Source organism: Hyposmocoma kahamanoa, unplaced genomic scaffold, assembly GCF_003589595.1.
Source record: "Hyposmocoma kahamanoa isolate Upper Pololo Valley unplaced genomic scaffold, ASM358959v1 100021, whole genome shotgun sequence".
NCBI lineage: Eukaryota > Metazoa > Arthropoda > Insecta > Lepidoptera > Cosmopterigidae > Hyposmocoma > Hyposmocoma kahamanoa.
In genome coordinates this window covers 19,800,470-19,822,847 of record NW_020653200.1, presented here as the reverse complement: position 1 = coordinate 19,822,847, position 22,378 = coordinate 19,800,470, and the positions used below count along the sequence as shown (strand labels likewise).

At 38.5% G+C, this 22,378-nt stretch overlaps 2 protein-coding genes across 2 annotated transcripts in view; one reads left to right on the top strand and one right to left on the bottom strand.

Moving 5' to 3' along the window:
* The window catches only part of LOC113226792 (HEAT repeat-containing protein 5B), an 81,588-nt gene that overhangs the window by 5,583 nt on the left and 53,627 nt on the right, over positions 1-22,378 (bottom strand). The gene's annotated exons all lie outside the window — the stretch shown is intronic.
* On the top strand, positions 8,345-9,878 carry LOC113228439. The gene is made up of 3 exons (XM_026461744.1): positions 8,345-8,353; positions 8,413-8,542; positions 8,765-9,878. The coding sequence occupies exons 1-3, from the start codon at positions 8,345-8,347 to the stop codon at positions 9,034-9,036; spliced, it is 411 nt and encodes a 136-aa protein (XP_026317529.1). The 3' UTR covers positions 9,037-9,878.

Here is a 22,378-nt window from a genome sequence, read left to right as displayed (position 1 = left end):
AGAGTTTGAGAATTTCATCATTAGGATGTTTTTTTAGTTTCCTATACAGATTGTCTCTATGCCTCATGCATTTTATTAGGCCCGGGGTAATCCAAGGCTTCAGCACTCTCCGCCTATGAGATACGTAATAGGATTTAGTGCATCTTTTAATGGCCAGACGAATAGGAAGAATCAAATATCGAGTAGCAACGTTTACATCATTAGTGGAATATACCGTGTCAAAATCTATTTGATTGATGGCTTCATCTAGTTCAATAAAGTCGATCCTGGAGTGTTTGCGACATGGAATTCGACTATTTGTTTCGACAGAGAGTAGGACAGCGTAGTGGTCAGTAATTGTTGCATCTAAGACTAGCGTTGTGGCCGCAAGAGAGGTTCTCAATATAGTGTGGTCAATGCAAGTCCCGCTATCTTCTCGTGTAGTAAAAGTTTGTCTGCCATTCAGTTATGGGCCAAGTCATTTGGCCTTTTGGTTAATCCAGCCAAGTCTCAAGCAATGATTGTGGGCAGTAGCAGATTGAGGTCCAAGTTGGACTGGTCTTTGGTACCTCCTCTGGTATATGACGGAGTTCCAATTGCATATACTGACAAGGCTAAAAATCTCGGGTTAGTAATGGACTGCACCTTGTCTTGGACTTCTCATGTCAATGAGGTCAGCAGACGAATGTACTTCTCATATCATTCTCTCAAACGTCTCCAATACTTTCTTCCTTTTCACACCAAAATTATGCTTGCGCAAACTCTTTTACTCCCTGTTCTTGACTATGCCGACGTTTGTTACTTGGATGCGACCGAAGACCTTTTAAACAAACTAGAGCGTCTACAGAACCTGGCTATCAGATTTATTTTCGGTCTCCGAAAATTTGATCACGTTTCCGAATTTCGTGCTCGGTTAAAATGGCTCCCAATCCGCCTTCGCCGTGATGTGCATATCCTGTCCACCCTTTTTAATATACTTCATGACCCAAATTCCCCTTCCTACCTACGTTCCCGGTTCCAACTGCTTCCCCCTCCTAGCCGCTCAAGGCGTCCGTGCATCACTAAGATGCTCGTTCGTCCTAATTGTAAAACAAATTTCTTTTACAACTCCTTTTCCTCTCGTGCAGCGCAGCTGTGGAACAGACTCCCTTCCCATATTCAGTCTAGTCCGTCAATTGCTTCCTTCAAGAAAAGGTTGACAGCGCACTTTCTTGCTGAACTCTCTTAATAATCATCATATTTGTATATGTGTAAGTTTATTGATACAATGTATTATACGTTATGTAGTCTATTTATTTATATACTATTTTAATTATTTAACGGTAATTTTATATATGCATATTTTATACATGTAGATTATCATCTTTTGTTATCTCTTTTGCACGCCGTTCCCCGCTTAAAACCTTTGCTCTCACTGCCTTGGGTTGGCTGGAAGAGATCTCTTTTAGAGATAAGTCCACCTTTGCTCACCTTATGTTATTTTTTTTTTGTTTCTGTTTATTTGTTTGGTGCAATAAAGATATATATATATATAAAAGTGACCGGGGTATAAACCATAATGAGCTATTAGGTCCTGGTAATCAAGAGAGGTGGTGTCAAATTTATTTGGTGTGATATCGATATTTATATCTCCTATTATGGCTACAGTTCCAAAAGCTGACAAACTACCAAGAACATCCCCCAGTGAAACTAGAAAGTTATCAATGCTAACAAAGGCGGGTGGTCTGTATATGGCTACCACAGCCAGTTGTGTACCAAATTTTATTAGCAGACAGTTAAAATCAGACACAGTTGGCTCCTCTACAGTAACATTGCTGTAGGCATTGTTGACATAGACCACAAGGCCGTCGTTTTGATTGTATAATTCTGACGATTTGTACATACTATAGCCAAGAAGAGTAGGGACATTCGAGTTAACCGACAGCCAGCATTCCGCGAGAATTATCACATCGCAATGTATTGACACCCTTCGAAGTAAAGTTGTGAAGCTTGACATGTTAGCGTTTATGCTACGGATATTTTGGGAGAGAAAATTGAGCTTTTTAGAACCAGGCGTAATTAGTGTTGAACATTCTTCAGGTTTACAGAAATAAGATTCAAATATGGAAGTGCGGTCGATATTAGTTAATAGATTATTTGTGCAAGTCATTTTTTAAAAGGGAAATGAAAATATCAAAAACAGTTTGTACATATTTAAGGCAAAGATTGAAGTCCAACAGGCGAAAGGAGACTGACAAAAAGAAGTCATACAAGTGGTAATTCATACGAGTATTAGACGTTACTGTAAAATCGTAGTGTATACAGCAGTAAGAGTGTGGTGGGTGTGAGTAATATGCGTGTAATATGAGTAAGAGTGTAAGTAGTATGTATATAAACGACACAAAATTAACATTTACGTTAAAAAATATTTTCAAAATTACAAAAAATGAGCAGAGAACGGGAACCGGGTGAACTATTTGTATGGCCTACATTTATTTCTCTCGTGAGTTTGGGTGTAATTTGTGGTTGTCTGTGTGTCCATTCCTTAGTGCGGGGCTATGTTGAGTGTGAGCATTATTATTACTATTATTATTATTGATAATTAGGTATATACCTTGATCATTATCTTGATACTTGTCAAATTAATTGGGAAATGAAAGATGTCGTGGCATGTGTTTGTGTCAGAGATGTATGCAAAAGTGTCAATGTCAATCTAAAAAAACAATCACAAACCAAATCGTGTCCCCAAAAATTGTTCGTCGTATTTATTTAGTTTCCTCACTGTTTTCATTTTTAGTCAAAAATTTAAGAGACAAAATTATCTGTCAGCATCATTGTAATTGTAAGTCAATGGTCAGCGTGGATAATTTTCGGATTATCAAAGAAAATAAATATGTTCACTATTTCGTACCCGGTTTTGAATGTTTGTTATAGATAGAGGATACCTCTTCTCTTTACTATTTTATTCTCGGTAAATTTACTGAGAAATATACCAGAAACATTCAATACGGCGTTTTTAATATTTTGTTTTTTACTACTTGTCGATTTAGCTGCTTTTTCATCTGCATCATTTCTGTCACTTTTTTTTAATATATACTTTGCTATGGTAAGCTATTCGATCAATTTAAAATAATTTAGAAACGTAAGAATGTAAGATCTTAAAAGGTTTTAAAAGACGCACATCAGAATACATTACAAGAGCGGCGCGATGGCGCGTGATTCATACGCTCTCATTATTGACAGATGGCGGCTGCGGCTGCGCGATTGATTTACGATACGAGGGAGTTAATCGTTGCGTAATCGATTCCACCAAGACTACCCTCGATCTCAGCTTTTCATCTGAGTTTTGTTATCCATATTATTTTAAAGATTGCCAAGTTAGTTTTAGCCCCTGAAATAACCGTAGCAGGTAAATGACTTTTGTTGTCAATGTTCGTATTTTAAGTAGAACAATATTACTTTTTTTAATTCCGTAGGAGCCGAAATCTAACCTTTTATATTGAAAGGAAACTTACAAGCAAGTAAAGATTTTTAAAATTACCTATTAATGTCAACTTTTCAATTCTGATTTCTCTTTGTGATTGTGAACAACATCTTGATACTAATATTTCCTGACTGATCTTGCCCTACATTGTTTTAGGGATGCTGTATACAGACATATCAAAACGACGCCGGTGACGTTGCAGCCAATATACTAGTAAAATTTCGCGACCGTAATACTCGTACAATGTATTGAGCATGCGACTTCGCTGGTTTTGTAGTAGCGATTCCGACGACGTCGCGTCATTGCATGGCTTGTTTATATTGCAAGTTCATTATGACATTGCGCATTTGCTTGCCATCACCTACAATCTTCCGAACTGTATGGTGCGTGCGTCCTATCTGAAACATGCGTTTTGACCGCTACCGAGACGCTTTTTACGATATCTTTAAAACTTTTTATTTTTTTTTCTTATTTATGCCCTTGGGAAAAACATCTAAATCCACCGCTGGTGTTTATCACCCGCCGACGTTTATGGCGACAGCGTACAAGCCTCTCTGATAAAAAAGCTTGTATTTCGTTTCGTCCGTTTTGGCAGCTCAGTCATTTTATCGCCATTCTTACAGCTTTTTTGTAAGCGATCATTTGGATTATCTGCGTCATGCCTGCGAAGTTTTTGTTGGTTGTTGATGCAGATTTATTTGACTGCAAGAAGCCAACAAGTGCCATTTGTTTTTCTAATGTTGCTAACGAAGAATCCCCAGGTATACCTTATATTTCATTCTTCGTATAGTTTCACTTTCACAGACAACTGCGAAAAATTTTACATGTTAAAAATAGTTTAAGCGTATTATATTATTTTATTTAAAAAAGTATTCGATAAAGAGCCTCTCATACATCCGGATCTTATTTTTTGCGAATCTTACACGTTCACAGCGCGGGTGGAGGTCTTCGACACCCGAATGTCCACGTTTCGGCACGGGCCAAACAGGTAATTATTTTAAGTGTCAATAAATAATAAAGTTGGCCGCGCGCCGTTGAGTGCTCGTCCATCTCTCTTATCTCAATTCTTAATGCGCCTCTTTGCTCGTTATTCTTTTTTTATTTTATGTTCTTTTTTCATCGTGTCATCCAGTAGAGAGGTTAAATTCTGTGTTGACAGCGTGAAGGTTTTATGTTTTAATCTGGGTTTTATATACGTTTAATCGGCAGTTTAGAATGCTTCTTTCCCTATTTAGTTTTACAGTTTTATGGCAGCTTATCTACTTTATGACCGCTTGTATAGGTAAATATAGTCTATATAACAATAGGGTCATAAAATTAAATTCAGGCGATGCATTTGTGGAATTGTTTAATAACCAATGTGAAATGAACGTAACAGTTTAAATTATTTTATAAAATTGGGGCCATAAATCAAATATATAACAACTTGACATGGTTTTGTTGCGTTTCCGAACCCAACGGTCCCATCGATCACGAGCGTTCCAACTTTGAATTTATGTTACGTAATTGCGGTGCGTGCGCATATTGTGATGCAGACAATATTATGTTGTTTTAAAATTGTTAATAGCTTGATATCTCTGTTACATGGGTAACGATTATTTTTGCCATGCAATCAGAATTGAAGGGCCTCCATAACTCTAGTTATACGAAAATGTAACGATTGTAAGCAGGGAGTATGACTAGTAGTTCCTGATTTTATAAACCTAAGTACGTCATTTAACGAAACACTTGGTTACGAGATATTTTTCCAAAGATGTTCATAGCAGGCCAAGGTCACAGCTCGAAGTTCAAACTGCGGTTAGACAAACACCTCAGCCCGCTGTGCCGGGATCTAAATTAGTGTAATCTTCACCACAACTCTGTCAAGGTTTCAAGTAATTCTAACAACGCGTATGTTGGTCACCACAGGCGGCTTCTGTAATTTTTCGAATATAAAACATTGCAGCGTTACGTAGACAAATTAAGCAAATGACTTATTTCGGTCAATGTGGCCCAAAAGCAAGGAGTCGTTAGGAAGAATTCTTTATACATAATGGGACGTCTGTCGCAAGTTCCGAAAATAACTGTTTTTTATTTTTTTTATTTTTTATAATATCAAGTGACGAGACGAACAAGTCGTGCGCCTGATGCTATCAGTACGCCTGTCTATAACAATTGCAATGCCATTCAGAGCTTTAAATCACAAAGATCTGAGAGCTTTAAATCACAAAGATCTGAGGGGCACTTCCACTGCGCCCGTCACCCTGAAACATAAGTTGAGTGCCTGTAATTTCACCAGCACCCTTACCCTTCAAAACCGGAGCACAGTAATGCTGACATTACTGCTTGGCGGCAGAAATAGGTCAGGTGGCAGTAATTCCCTGGACAACCTCTTTCACAAGGAGCTCTACTACTACTAACAGTGACAAGTACATACAAATCACTAAGTATAACGAATTTTAAATCTACATCTACATTTCAAATTATTTTACAAGCAAATACTAGCTATAGACAGAATAGGTAGGTATTCTTATTCTAGGCTAGGATTATTGCGTTTAGTAATTCCGTGAAATGAGAGGGGACATCTGAGTCTGTTGCAGTGGTCTGTTATTATAAACCCGCGTGGCGCCACCGCAGCCCGCACCTTCTCATTACGATGATATAAACTCAGAACAATACGTATTCTAGAACCCAGAGTACGAAAATCATTTACGTAAAACGAAATGAAATGTCTAAATAGCAGGAAAAAGATGGCGAAAGTGTTAATTGCAAATGTAACTACTTGCATATGTAATTTTCGAATTATTTACATAAAATCAGGTAAAAGAGTGACTGGCTATAGCCATTATCATGCTTTAGTAAACGGTTGACAATTTATACATAAATTTTACATTTCCTTAAAGATTATTTCTTACACGAAGTCGTTAACAGCACCTCTTCAAATACATACCTACGCTTTGAATAGATATATACTTGATATTATAATCTCTAACGCAAAGCATCGAAGACAAGCTTAAAGCATTGCAGACTTGCTAATTACAACATTGATTGAGCGGTAATCAAAGTTCCCACAGCCAAAATAGAGTATTGAGTGTTTACGCGAGTGTTTGAAGGACGCGATGTAACAGCAAGCCGTGACATCGGTAATTACGCTTACACCCTGACCCGCTTGCTGTATCGTCGCAAACACAACACCAATATTGTAAACGTTAGTTAAGCCGGTACCTAATAAAGAAGAGGCAAGACTGTATCACTGGGCTTTTTAAATGTAAAAGAAAACGTGTCTTTGTAGGAGGGATGCCGCAGATGTGGTTTATGAGAACACTGCAGACGCAGACGAGAATTTTTCATCTTTGAAATCTGGAGATACGGATGTGTGATTTTTTTTTTCTAAGAAAATAAGGATCATTGAATTATCATTAATTTAAGTAAAAAAATAATCATTTGGCATAATTTTGTTGCAAAAGAGATGGAATACAGAATGAATAGAAATATTATGACATTTATTAATACTTAAAGTTTTTAAAGATGTTGTGGGTCGTCTTTTGTGTGAATTGAGCTGGGCTATCTTGAATGAAAAAGTTAGTAAGTTAACGTAATAAAGCCAATAATTTTCACTCTGCACGCGCTTTGAGTAGGACCTGCTGCCGACGATCTTAGCGTGACCTGCAAAACATTCGTATCCGCAAAAATTCTGCATCGAGTGACACGGATATGAAAGCAGATGCAGACGTCTGCGGCATCCCTACTATACAGTACCTTCAGAGTCTATACTCAAAGCTTTTGCTAATTCCGTATTAATTATCCAGCGATAGTAATAAATAAATAAATTTGCATTAACAACGTGATTAACAAAATAGTAAATTTCTGCAATACTCTAATGCTCTACTTAAATTTTGCATGATGTTAGTGGAATGAAACTAAATCAATAATAACATAATAGGGTATTTAACTAAAATAATACTGCAACGCAATATTCAATCTACTCACAAGGACATACTGAAAATTTTCTGAAACTTGCTTTTAGACTCGACCTGACGCTATGTTCGTGGTTAAAATTTGATGAAGGGTTATCTCTGTCACTTTTTAACAAAACATCCTTAGCTACATAAGCTTGCATGCCGCCATTAAGGTTGTGATGTCACAATGTCACAAGGACCAATTGTCGTTTTTTTTTTTCTCATGCTATGTATGAGTGGAATCATTTTATTTTTAAACGAAATTGAGTTTAGTTTTTACATTTAATTTATAAAAAAGTCTTATGCGTTCCGTTCGTTAGCCAACTGCACGTCTCTGGGCGCTGAAACATTGGACTGTACCCCTTTCAAAGGTTTCTTCCTACGCTAAGCTGGCAGCAATTCAGTCTTGTTTAGTTCCTTCGTGATGTTGTTTTGTAAATTTTCAAATTTCCTAGAATATTTGCAAAAGAAATAGGGGTTTGAGAAAACCTTTGAATAATTTTTCTTATAATCATGTTATACAAAGGAAACTATTGTAAGCAGACGATTGTGTACGTGAGTATACCGTCCCATCAAGCACGTATTCGGTCGGCAGGTGCCTAATGGCGTATCGCTAGTAATTCACTGTAGATCTTGCACGTTTAGCACCGAGCCTCGCCGATGAAGTCCCATGGCGTTTAACAGCCTCTAATGAGCTGTCTAGCTTCACACCAGCTGTCTGACGCCTCCTGAAACACAGCTTCTTAAAATATGAGTGGGCACCTTTTTATAAGGGAGTCACCACACTTATTATTGCCGAGTAGACTCGAGCCGGTTAAAAAGAGCTTTATGTTTGTATACAGGTTGCGCTTTTCGCTTTCGTCATTTTCACTCTCATCACATGGACATAACGCTTTTTCTGACCGGCTCAAAGCGACTGATTTAATAAGTGTGACTTCTAAGTCAAAAATTGCAATCCAGAGTAATGGTACCAGTGAGTGGTTCAGTTAGTCTGTGGATAAAGGAGAATAATTGTATTGTATTTATTGGCAGGCCTCAACAAATCCGGTGACCGAGAAGGCCAGCAACAGTGTGAAATTCGTGTCGGGCGCCTGGCCGTCCAACACGCCGGGGCACACCGGCTACATAACTTTCGCCACCATGCCGCCAGATTTAAAGCGCTGTATGTAATCACATTCACATACTATCTTCTCCCTGTAACTTCATTCGCATCCGAATAAACGGTGTGCTCGCTATGCACAAATGTAGAACATAAAATCATTGATTGATATCATGAAACATTAAATAACATAATTTTAGCATGTTCATTTTTATTGCTTTATTTTGATGAACTTGTTGAAATTTGTTGACTTTGTTAACGTATACAAAATGAATAAATTTACAGATCAAGCTTCATTGGCTACGCTGGCTCAACGTAAAACGGAAAAGGATGTTGGTACCATGACATCCGTCCTCACCAAATGTATTGCTGACAAAAGGAAACATGAAAACGATGACGATGAAGAACCAAGTACGAAAAACAAAGACTTCGAATCCGCGTCTGGAAGTAGGTGCAAAAATATCGACCAAAAAGAATCCGCATCTGGGAGTGGGAAAGATTTCGAGGAAAAAGACTGCAAAAAAGACGGTGATCGCGACGGCCACGTGACAGCCTAAATTCTTTTAGGTACCAATCGGAACCTGACAGTTGCAATATCACACATCGGAAACTTTTTCTCATTAAGCTATGCCTCTTCAGGTTGCGTCTAGGGATGAACACATCCAAAATGAAGATACGATGAAGGTCGCCAGCATCCTAATCCTATATAGTAAGAAATGAGAGGGTAGATATTTGACACATATAATATTCAATTCTATCCTTTGGTACAGAGCATTGGCAAGGGGAAATCACGAAATGCGTACTATTGGGGTGGCCTGGACATCTCTGTCTGAGAGTAGCAGTATTTTGCGCTTTATGTCGCTGCGCCCAAGTCGCGCTCTATCGTGCTAGCCTTACAGAAGTCGGTTGATAATACACAATATGTGAAAGCCTGCTTCTTCACCCAATATACTCTGATTACTATGACTTACAACACATGGACGCTCACACATAACACTGTACAAAATGAGAGTTGTACAGGGCAATGCACTGTGGCATTGTTGTCATAAAGTTATACCATTTTTCGATCTCCGAGATTCGAAGACGAAGTAAGGTCTGAAGATCGAGTAACGTACCTAGATGGTGCTGAGTAAGGCATATTGCGAAGGCAGTGACGACTGTGAAGCGACCGAATGGTGGCCAAAAACAAACTACGGGAAACCTATACTTAGTAGTACGGAAAGTCGGGCTGTGGATGATAATGACACAATATAATAGGCCACGATAGTACATAGGAATTTAATTCCTAATTTTATAAAAAAGTTAACTAAACCCACACATCACATTGTCATAATTTTAATAATGAAATTCGGTAGTAACAACTGATCAACGTAAATAAAATCCAAATTATTTTATAGTAATTTATGTAAAATTACTATAAAATAATTTGGATCGAGCTTATGGCAAACACTTCACGCGAATTCGCTTGCTACTTATGTTATAATTGAATTCTAACTTAACTAATTTTTTTTTTGGAAAAGTTATGTTAGGCCCCCAGAAATTAGTTGAGATATCGGAAAACAAAACGTAAAACGAACTTAAGTTCCGCCTTATGTACGTTCATGTGAGTTGATTGAAGATATAAAAAATAGTCAAATACCCTACCCCAGTTTCTTAAAACTAAAATGTATATGTATACCTATACAAATTACGCAACCTCAATTTTAATATACTGATACTGGATTCCATGTCCCACATTTATTAACGTGGAAACATTTTGTCCTATTCATTTATTATACTCACTTATCTTTTCGTGAACCGCATTATTCAGTATCTGTCACATACGTATGTGCATTAGATTTAAACAAATTTCTTCGAACATGTAATGATCGAAATAAATCTTTTGGAAATAATCGCTTTTGTTTTACCTATTCTACCCATTTCCATTATACCTTGCATGTGGTGGTCGTAGAGCTCACCTTTTTTATTTAAAAACGTGTGGCTGAGTTGAGTATATGATATGTCATATTTTTATTATTTTAATGTAGTCTATAAAATCTAATCAAAAACATGCGATTTAGTCAATATAATTTTTTACTCATTAATGTATATGCGTATACAATAAGTTTGTTGTTTCATACATTTGCATCCAGTACACGTAACAGCGTGGCTTATTCCACCATTTAATCCAGTTTTCAAGTTTGCACTGCGCAAATCGATTGACGGCGGAGAGAGTTAATAACTATGCAGGCAGTAACACTTCAATATTACACCAACAAATATTTCAGTTCATTTCTTGCACGTCCTCGTCAATCCAGACCATTTCCACCGAAGATGCGCTAAGAGAGAATTGATATTTTGCCTTAGAATCATAACGCATAGAATGAGTTTCATGTCAAACGAACTGTCACAAGTGAGGCAAAAATCAAATTCATGTAGGCGTAAGCAACTTGTATCTACACTCGTCGGCACGCACACAAATATACAAATAATGATGCCATGGAATAACATTTCCCTCAAAAGTATAGTATAAGTACATTGACCTACAATTATATAAGTAGTATCTATTTTATGTTTGTCTGACGTATTTTTACTCTCATTTACCGCACATTTCGTCATTTTTAGCTAAAATTCTGGAGCTGTTCGCGGTGCAAGTTGACCTTAAGCTCTGAAGGCCCGCCCGCTCGTGTAGGCCGATTGGGAGTGCTTCAATTTGCCTCACTTAGCGTGTGCGGACTAGGTTTCTACGCGTTATTATTCTAAGTATTTTGCCAAAAGGTGAGAAGGAGTATTGGGGAATGGGAGGCTGCAGGAAAAGACCCGCCCACCACCACATCTCCAGTGACGAGCAGAGGGCAGGCAGACCCTGTGAAATTGAAAATAACCCTACCCCAAGATAACACGAAATCCAGACCCCACCCGGCTGATACACGCTCGCCGAAGACCATCTACTCCGACAAGACATCGGAGGCACGAGCATGCCTCAGTAAGGCAAAGCAGCACCTAACCGCTTCTAAAAACCTGAGGACGGAAATAAAAACAGGTGTAACAGAGGCTATTGAGAGGCTGTATCAGCTGGTAAAGGAGCTTGAGATAGAATTGAATGGAAAGAGAGGAGGAGGAAGGGGAAAAGAAGAGGACAAAAGCAAGGGTAAGAATATAAAGGAGCAAAAAAGCACAGCGGTAAAGGGAGTACAGACGGACGAGAGGAAGGAACAAGAAGATACAGAAGCCAAAATAGACCTGGCCAGACGAATAAAGGAGCATGGAAACCTACTCCAGGCACATAGAGAGGACATGGCAATGCTACAACACCAGATCAGCATACAACGCGAAATGCTTCAGGAAAACCGGACTTACGCTAGTGTAACCGCCAGTACATCAAATGGGAAACCTCAAGAACGGCCTGCCATGCACTCCGTGATAATAACGTCACAGGATGAGCAAGACACTGGGGAACAGGTACTGGAGAAGGTGAAAAAAGCTGTTAACGCAAGGGAGGAAGGGGTTAGGATAGACAGAATCAGGCAAGCAAGGGATAGAAAAATTATAATAGGATGTAGAAACAAGGAAGAAATAGGAAAAGTTAGGGACAAGATTAGGGAAACCGGGGGAAATTTAAACGTGGAAGAGGCCAAAAACAAAGATCCTCTCGTTATATTCTATGGAATTCTGAAAGCCAACACAGACGAGGACATCAAGAGAGCTCTTAAAACCCAGAACAAGAATCTGTTGCTGAAGGACTGTGATGTAGAGAACATAGAGATTAGGTACAGAAGAAGGGCTAGAAACCCACACACGGAACATGTTGTGGCGAAAGTCCCTCCGCATATGTGGAAACAACTGACAGAGGCCGGAGCAGTACACATCGACTACCAGCGGATTAGGGTCGCCGACCAGTCACCCCTAGTACAGTGCTCGCGCTGTCTAGGGTATGGCCATGGGAAGCGGTTCTGCCGGGAGGAGGTCGATGTGTGCAGCCACTGCGGCGGCCCGCACGTGAGGGCACAATGTACAGGATGGAGGGAAGCATCCGCCCCAGACTGTGTAAACTGCACCAGAGCCAAACTGGAGTACAGGGACCACAGTGCATTCAGTGGCGATTGTCCAGTGAGGCGCAAATGGGAAGCCATAGCGAGAGCCACTGTGGCATATTGCTAAAGTGGTCCCTGTTGCAAAAGACACCAGTAGACAAAACCCAGGTAGATATTTAGTGGTCCAGGCAAATCTGCAGAAGTGCCAGCTAGCAACAGCCGAACTAGTGACGGAGGCAATATCAAGGAAAATCACAGTAGCCTTGATACAAGAGCCATACATTGGGTCTACGGGGAGGATGAAGCCCTACGCCGGAGTCAAAGTAGTGCAATGCAGTGGGAACCCAGTTAGCGTTAACAAAACGGCCATTGCGCTCTTTGATGATACTGTAGACATTATCCAGTGCCCCACGCTCACTACACACAATATCACTGTAGTCAAATTAAAAACTAGAGCGTGGGAGGTGGGGCTAGTGTCGATATATTTCGACGGGGACAAGCCCATCGAACCGTACATCCAATGGCTGGCAAAAGTTAAGAACCAATTGGGCACATCAAACATAATAATAGGCGGGGATGTGAATGCCTGGAATACGTGGTGGGGAAGCAGGACAACAAACCACAAAGGCGAGATCTTATCCTGTGCGCTAGACGAATTGGACCTGCAGATACTTAATAGAGGCTGCGAACCCACATTTGATACCGTGAGAGGCGGGAAGCGCTTCATGAGCTGCGTTGACCTCACTGTCTGCTCGATGGAGATGTTAGGACGAGTAGATCACTGGAGAGTGGACAGTCAGATAACTAGCGCTGACCATAACGCAATCCTGTTTGAGCTGAAATTAGAAAAATCAGAAGGAATGGACATTAAGCGAACAACGAGACTGTACAATACAAAAAAGACAAATTGGGGAGACTTCGGTGAGAAGTTGACTCTAGTTTGGGAAAATGAAAATATCAATAGAGAAGAAGTAGATAAAATAGCAAACAGTAAAGATTTAGATACAATTGTAGACAAAAATAAAGAAACAATTAGAAAAACATGTGATGAAACAATAGCTAAAGCAAAGAATAAAAAGCCAACAGGATTGCCATGGTTAAATACGGAGCTACTCAAGCTTAAGGGCGAGGTTGCAACAAAGAAGCGTCGGATCAAATGTGCGGCTCCAATTAGACGACAGCAGGTTATTGAGAGCTATCTGCAGGCCAAAGAAATCTACCAAGAAGAAGCCAGGAAAGCCCAAACGCTAAGTTGGAAGAGTTTCTGCGGAAAGCAAGACCGGGAATCCATGTGGGAAGGTATTTACAGGGTAATTGGCCGAACAACTCAAAGAAGGGAAGACGTACCACTGGTGAAAGATGGGAGAGTCTTGGGAGGAGAGGAATCTGCCAGTTTACTGGCCGAAACCTTCTATCCAAGGGACGAGGAGAGCGAAGACAATGTGGAACACCATAACATCCGCAAAACAGCCGCGGAAGTAAACAATGAGACGCATAGTGAAATATGTGATCCAAGGTTCACAACAGAAGAACTGCAAATGGCAATACTGAGCTTCAATCCCAAGAAGGCGCCAGGAGGAGATGGATTTACAGCAGACATCTGCAAAGCGGCCATTACCCTAAACCCACCGGTTTTCTTAGCCCTTTACAATAAATGCCTCGAGCTAGCCCATTTCCCAACGGCCTGGAAGGAAGCAACAATCGTAGTGCTGCCAAAGCCTGGCAAAGACGACTATACTCACCCCAAGTCGTACAGGCCGATTGGACTACTACCGGTTCTGGGCAAGATACTCGAGAAAATGTTAGTGAAGAGAATACGATGGCACACTCTGCCGGGTATGAGCCGCAGACAGTTCGGTTTCACGCCACAGCGCACTGGTATCGTTAGACATAGAGGGAGCCTTTGACAGCGCTTGGTGGCCGGCGATTCGCTGCAGGCTTGCTGAATCAAGATGCCCCGTAAATCTGAGGAGACTAGTTGATAGTTACCTCTCCGGAAGAAAGGTTAGACTTAGGTACGCCGGAGCAGAGAGTATTAGGGACACGACAAAGGGCTGCGTACAGGGCTCTATAGGGGGCCCTACGTTCTGGAATTTGTTATTGGACCCATTACTAAAAGAGTTAGAGGACAAAGGGGTACACTGTCAGGCTTTTGCGGACGATGTTGCCCTGATTTTCTCGGGACACAATGCAGCAGAGTTACAAAAGCAGGCTAATGCTACCCTCGAGCGTGTGCGGAGGTGGGGAGTCGTAAACAAGTTGAAATTCGCGCCACACAAGACCCAGGCGATGGTTATTACAAACAAAATTAAGTACGACTACCCACATCTGACCATGGGCGGGGTGGGCGTTGAACTGTCTCGCGAGATCAAAATCCTTGGCCTTACGGTGGACAGCAAACTCACATTTAACACCCACGTGACAAACGTCTGCCGGAAGGCCTTAAACCTTTATAAACAACTCTCCAGAGCCGCGAAAATAAATTGGGGGCTGCATTCCGAGATAATCAGGACAATATACAACGCAGTGGTTGAGCCTACGATAGGGTACGCAGCGAGTGCGTGGGCCACGACAACGAACAGGCTTGGAATCAGGAAGCAGCTCGATACGGTCCAAAGAGGTTTTGCACAAAAAATTGTAAAGTCATATAGGACGGTGTCACTGCACTCGGCGTTGTTGCTCTCCGGTCTGCTTCCACTGGATATTAGGATCCGGGAAGCAGCCTCTCTTTATGAAGTGAAGAAAGGCCATTCCCGGAGAGCAATAGGTGATCGGGAGCTAGAAAGACCAATACCTTATATCGAGCAACCTCACCCCGCTGAACAAATAGGTATTGACTTCTTATGCCTGGGGGACGGCGCAGCTCTGGAACAGCATGACAACCATGGTCGGAAAATCTACACAGACGGAAGCAAAATCGAGGGGAAAGTCGGTGCTGCATTATCCATATGGGATGATGCAGCAGAGATAAGTACTAAGAAATTGAAGTTGGACCGGAGCTGCACCGTCTACCAGGCCGAGCTGCTGGCTTTGACCGAGGCGACGAGTTACGCCTTAAAACACAAGGCGCCGCACTGCAACATTTACTGTGACTCAAGATCCGCGCTAGAGACCATTGCTGATGGAACTTCCCTCCACCCCCTCGCAGTTAAGATCAGAGCCAACGTAACGGAAATTACGAAAAATAAAAATGTAGTTAATCTCTTTTGGATTAAAGCTCACGCGGGGTTGGAGGGGAATGAGAGAGCCGACAAACTAGCTAAGGATGCAGCTCTCAACAAAAAGACCAGGGCCGACTACGATAGATGTCCTGTCTCATTCATCAAGCGACAAATCCGATTGGACTCGCTTGACGAGTGGAACAGGCGCTACGTAGAGGGAACAACTGCATCCACCACAAAAATATTCTTTCCGGATGCCATCTCAGCATATGGTCTACTTAGAAAGGTGGAGCTCGATCCGCTGCTAGTCCAACTGATGACGGGACACGGCGGGTTCTCCTCATACTTATATCGGTTTAAGTGTAAGGAGAGCCCATCGTGTGAATGTAACGAGGAAGTAGAGGAAAGCGTGATGCACGTAGTCACGTGCTGCCCGAGATATGCGAGGAATAGGTTCGACGCCGAAATGACGATAGGAGAGAGCATTACAGAAAGCACAATACATACAATAATGATGAACACAGACAGTAGAGACAAATTTCTAAAGTTTTCCAAAGATATAATTAGAAAGGTAGTAAATAAAAATAAATAGGTATCATCAGGCTCCTCCTCCTTATATTTTAATATATAAAGCAGGAAGCCAAGTACAAAATAAATCAGATACAATAATATAAATAAGGATACAAATAGAAAATAAATAGTACGCAAGATAATGTAAAACTAGAATTTTAAGAAACAAAAGTAAATGTAAAAATTGTAAAGAAATGGTAAATCTATATGAAGAATATACCCCTAGGAAACGTTGTAATGTAAAAATTATAAAATAGTAAAATAAGATAAAACAGAACTGTAGTATTGTATAAGAGAAATGTAATAAATAGGAACGAATGTAAGATAAAAAAGTAATGTATATATATAAAGTAATTAGTGTGTAAGCGATGTTATAGTAAAGAAATAAATTGCAACCCAACTCCATGCAAAATCCTCCCTGAATTGACGAAAGAGCCATACAACATTGTATCGGTTCTCGATCGATTCTGTAAAGTAAAAATAATAAAAAATTGTTAATAAATATTTCGCCAAAAAAGGTCTCTGCTAATGGTAGAGGTTCCCTAGCGAAACATACAAAAAAAAAAAAAAAAAGTATTTTGCCATAAAAATTTCAATCTTCGTCTCGCCTCGCGGTGGAAAAGTTTCTTAACTTTTGAACGGCGCACTAACTAAATCTACTTTTTTGGGACTAAAATAACGACTTATAATGACTGACTAGTCAACTTTCAGAAACTCGAGCGGACAACGCTGGAATAAGGGGCGCATTAAAATAAATTTTCCCCATGCCAGGCAAGTTCATCAGCGGCGGCGGTGCGACACACATGGCTACTAACCACTCTAGGTTAAATTCTGGGAATGCAATACTATTATGCTTACACGTGTGTTTAGCATGTAAACTAGATACGAGATCATTTTAATTATCTTATATATTTCTACCGCTAAGCAGTAATGTAATGGTGCTGGTGAAATTACAGGCACATGCGACTTTTCAACTTGTCTCAGTGAGACGCCTAGCTTCAGTGCCCCTTTTATCTTTGCGATTTAAAGTTCTGAGGGGCACTGCAACTGTCTGAATGCAACACGCGACTTGTTCGTCCCAGCATTTGGTATCAAGAAAAAACCTAATTAATTACCTATTCGGGTTCCATTGTATGGCCACGCTAAAATATTTATTTTCGTGGAAATTGTCAAATTTGCAACACAATAGTTGCATATCGAGTTCTAAGTTTAATATTATAAATAAATTAGGGCAATATTTGCATTTAGTAAAACATGTTCACTAAATATTGGTAATTAAAGCGAGTGAATAAAATATTTGACAATTGTACGTTGCCCCTACCAGACGCAAGAAGTAACATTTTGGATATAAATATTTCGAAACTGTAAACTTCTTCCCGTCATATAGATGGCATATACTATAATGCGGCATTCCATCGGCCACTGTAAAGTAATGGTAGGGAGACAGTGTTTCTACCGCGGTTCAGACTAGTCGCTAGAGATAGATTAAAATTCAGTACAATGGGAGCAGAGATAACGACAATACTCAGAAATAAAAAATATAAATTTTATTAATGTCCTTTATTCAAAACCAAACCTCAAAAAATTAAATTATGAATCTATAATGTTAATCGTACAAAATGATATTAAAAAGTTAGGTATTATAATAACACTAATATAAAAGAATCCTGTTGAAGTTGTCCTATAATAAAATTAGTATATCGACTGTGAACTGGCAATCGTACAGATTCATATCTCAATTTTGACAACTTTACAGGTGAAGAACAAAATTGTTTGCGTCATTTATACAGCATCTGGTTTATTAAATAAAAATACGTAGCGTATTGTAAACTCATTGACTTTTGTAAGTCAATGTGTAAACTTGTCAAAGTTGAGATAGAACCGGTTGCCAACTCACAGTCGATATGTCCAATCAGATATAAAATTGTAGCTAGGCCTTAATGTTAAAATGCCAAAAAATTGAGCTTGTAATACTAATTTTTGTCCAACTAACAGAAATAAAATCCAAAAAATGTTTTAAGTGAACGAAGTTGTAGGACAACATCAACGGAAATAATAGAGTTGACGAAGGGATGAATAATATTTTATAGCAGAAGATAAATAGTATAAGCACAGACACAAAAGCGAATGCATACTTAGATATGCTAAATATAGTGACGGTAAAGGCAGAACATACTTACTGGTTAAACTATTAATAACCAAAAAAATAACCATAAATATGTTTAAAAAAATTCAGCACGTACGCTATACAAAATTCTTGTCAAATAAACGCATAATACAATCAATAAGTTTGCCCGTCGTACTTTTTCATTCTTTCACTTGAGGACTTACGTTCTCACACACATATATATTAGTACAGACTAATATTCCACGTTTATGTACGCCCAGCTTCCATCGTAACTTCCATTTCAAAAAAACCATTTGAGACAATAACTATTGTATATTATCAGTCAATGGTCGGGGTTTCATTGAGAGCATAAATAACATGCACAACATACGTATAACCTTATATTACAACATTGGCGCACTCATGTTTTTATTAATTTGCAAATGTATACATAATAATCACATTAGTAACTAATTTCATTATTCCAATATCGGATGTCAAAATATCACAATATGATAAGAGTTATTGCTTTAGTGAGAAATTCATGAGACAATATAGAAGCTATTATCCCTGACATATCCTAATATCCTAGGCCTAAATCACCTATTATGATATTTATATATTCTAATCTGCAAACTAGAAACAAGAAGATATAGTACATTATGTTACTGGGGTGGTTTACGAAGTCATCAGTGTTGTTTATGCAATGGTCTTCTATATAGTTTGAGTTGTACTCATTGCTTTGACTGCTAATTTGAACACTTAGTAAATCATTTGAGGTACAATTTTCAGCTACGAATTTTGACAGATTGTAGACCTTCAGGTGACGCCTACCGTACCAGTAGCTAGATTGTCGTTGTTGTTGTTGTTGTTGTTGTTGATCTTAAGTAGAGCCCGGCAAGAGGTGGGTACACTGTTTTTTTACTTCGTTTCTGTTACTCCATCGTCAACTCTGCCGACGGATATCTCTTGTAACAAGTAAATTTCGATTTTGCCACTGATTAACTTAATAGCACGATTGAGTGAAAAGGAAACAAAGCTCTCTCTTTCTTTTGATTACCACCTTCAAAAGCCTTCATTAGGCATGGTCACTCTGCTGGACACATACCCAAGGAGGCCCTGAGCAACAGAAAAAGTGGCGTACAATTTAACTTATAGGACCTACAGTCTATATTTTTTGAAGATGGAGTAAAATTATAATATGTCGCGCAAAAGTGTGATCCGCTTGCAAGCAGCTAGTGATTACAGTCGATAACTAGTATATCGACTATCGTACGAACGTTGGTTATGTTTGTGCAGTAAATAGCCGAACTTATGTCATTTAAATCATCATTAGCCCATTATTCGTCCACCTGTTGGGCACAGGTTCTTCTGAATTCTCAATTTTCGTAAGTTCATACATACATACACTGCATTTAGAACTGTGTCTATTAAAAATATAAAGAGGAGACATATTTCAAACATTTTCATTTTATTTGAATATAGATAATCAAATCCAGCTGTTCAGTATTTAATACACTCAACATAGCCCCGTACTAGGGAAACCCTGTGTCGGGGGTGCCATGGACATACGCATAGCCAACTACATATACCCAATCTCACTAGTGAAATAAATGTAGGCCATATTAATTTATGCCAAACTAATGTTTCCCGTTTCTCCCGGACTGGTAATCGAATCTGGGACCTCTGCGTGGCAGTTTGGCATTGTAACCGTTCGGCCACGGAGGCAGTTATTGAATAAATATTATTTTCAATATTTATAAAGCAACTGTCAAAATGGGAAAAAAGAAGTTTCACAATTCAGTAATTTTTGGCAAAATTTTGCCTTCATTCACAATTTATCTATAAAACTGTCGACAAAAACTATATTTCTATTTAAAATTTTATATTAAATATTAACGGGCAACCTTGCAAATGTCATTTTACTCCATCTTCAAAAAAGATCAAGACTATAAGTAGCAAAGTAAACAACAGAGGTCAATACGACCACACGACGGACTATACACTACCATTATAAACAGATCTTCTCAAATTTTATTTTGCTAAAACTAAAAATGTTGTGTGTCAGCTTACATTGGAAATATCATAATCAACACTGCGGCCTTGCTTACAAGAGTCTGCCTTTAAAGTTTTATTATAATCATGGTTACGTTAGTGTTAAGGCATAAGCTGACGTTAAGTGAATGTTTGCATAATCTATACGGCAATGGCAATAATAGTTGATATTATCATTCACAGGTATTGTTCCGCCGCTATTCAAATTTAATACGAAATTTAATTTTATTCACATAACAACAAGTTTCTATACAATCGCATTCAACACACAATAAAAAATATGCTATCTACCGCTTACGCTGGTCCGAATCTAATGTTCTATGAGGTTTTCACAATTCATAGGTTTAGATTAGTTAAACATAATGTCAATTCTAATATTAATCTATATTACAGACAATTAATTTAAGCAGAATATAATATAAAGTGATAGCGGAAAGGCTTAAAATATACATTAATTAGGTACATTATATTTGTGTAAATATTATTTACTGCTCTCAAAAACTTGTTTTGTGTACGATAATCGACACACATTTACGTTTCATAAAGGGCACTTCGAACACTACGTAACCCTACCGACATGTCTGTAGACTTGTTTAAAAATTACACTCTGCAAGTGTTGATATGATCAACATAAAAATATGTAATATTATTATTTCAAATAGGCAATCTTTGAAACAAAACCACAAGAAATGACGCTTAAGGTATTATTGCTGTGACAACGGTGCCTCTTTTACAGCGACATTTGTCGGTAACGACCTTCTGTTGTCGCTAGCCGAGTGCTACAGATATTTCGGTCGTGTATGTGCTGACTAATAAAGCACATCATGAAAATGACTGTGAATGCACAAAAATGTAAATGTGCGCATTATATGATAACTTGAACATCACTATAATCAGGTGCAATTTATAATATTAATCAAATGTATTAAAACGGCAAAAAGTTCCTCTATATATTTGTGTACAAAAATATTTCTAAATAGGCTTAAATTTAAGTAAATTTGAATTGTAATATTGCTTTCGTGTATTAAGCTATAATAAAGTATTGCATAAAATTTACTTTAACTTTAATTTCTTTGTAAGTGTAAAGTGAGGTGTTCGTAGGTATATATAGTAAATTATATTACGAACTTCTAACACGTGTCTTAGCCAAACAAACAATAAAAAGTAGGCAGTGACGTGGACATCACGATTTTTATCTCTTATCGTTAAACTCCATTTTTTCTTCTTTTAGGCGCATACTACATGATTCCCTTAATATGATTCCCTTATTTTACGGGTATATTTCTTGTACCAAAAATATTATACTGGATACAGGATGTATTTATTCATGGAACCAATTATTTTAAGATGCCATTGTCATCAAAACAAACAATTATCACTTTATAGACCCAACTGTACTCGCAAAAATTGATCCTGAAAATAAAAATCACCCTATATAGATTGGTTCCTGACCGAAAAATCTTCATTTTAGCTGGTAATTATAAAAAAATATAATTGAACAAAAAATTTGAGTTCTCGTGCAAAAATGCATTTCCAAGCATATTTTTCATGTGAAAATATGTTTTTTTTTTTCCAATTGTTTTTATATAATCACAATTTGAAAAGAGGACCAGTCGGTGAGGGATGCCTTGTCATTTATGCTTAATGGTATCCGTCGAAAATCACACAAAACGTCAGAAAACGTTTGGTTTTGTCTGTGGTAACACAGGTTTGCGTTTTGCTGACTTGTTGTATGAGCACTATTGATAAAGCAGAGATGTCAATGCCTATGGAGTATACATTATATTGTATAATTATATAAACTTATTATTGTGTTATGTGATTAAATAAATAATAATAAATAAATATTAGACAACATCACGTACATTACTCCGATTCCAAAGTACCACAAATACTCAGACCAGAGACAACAAATTTAGGTAGTTTTCTACATTGATCCAGTCGAGTATCGAATACAGGATACCAAAGATAGCAACGACACCATGAAAACCGG

Bases quoted from the DNA above. Each gene is read 5' to 3' on its own strand.
- LOC113228439 (XM_026461744.1), top strand. The intron at 8,543-8,764 runs GTATGTAATCAC...ATAAATTTACAG, and splicing joins GCCGCCAGATTTAAAGCGCT to ATCAAGCTTCATTGGCTACG.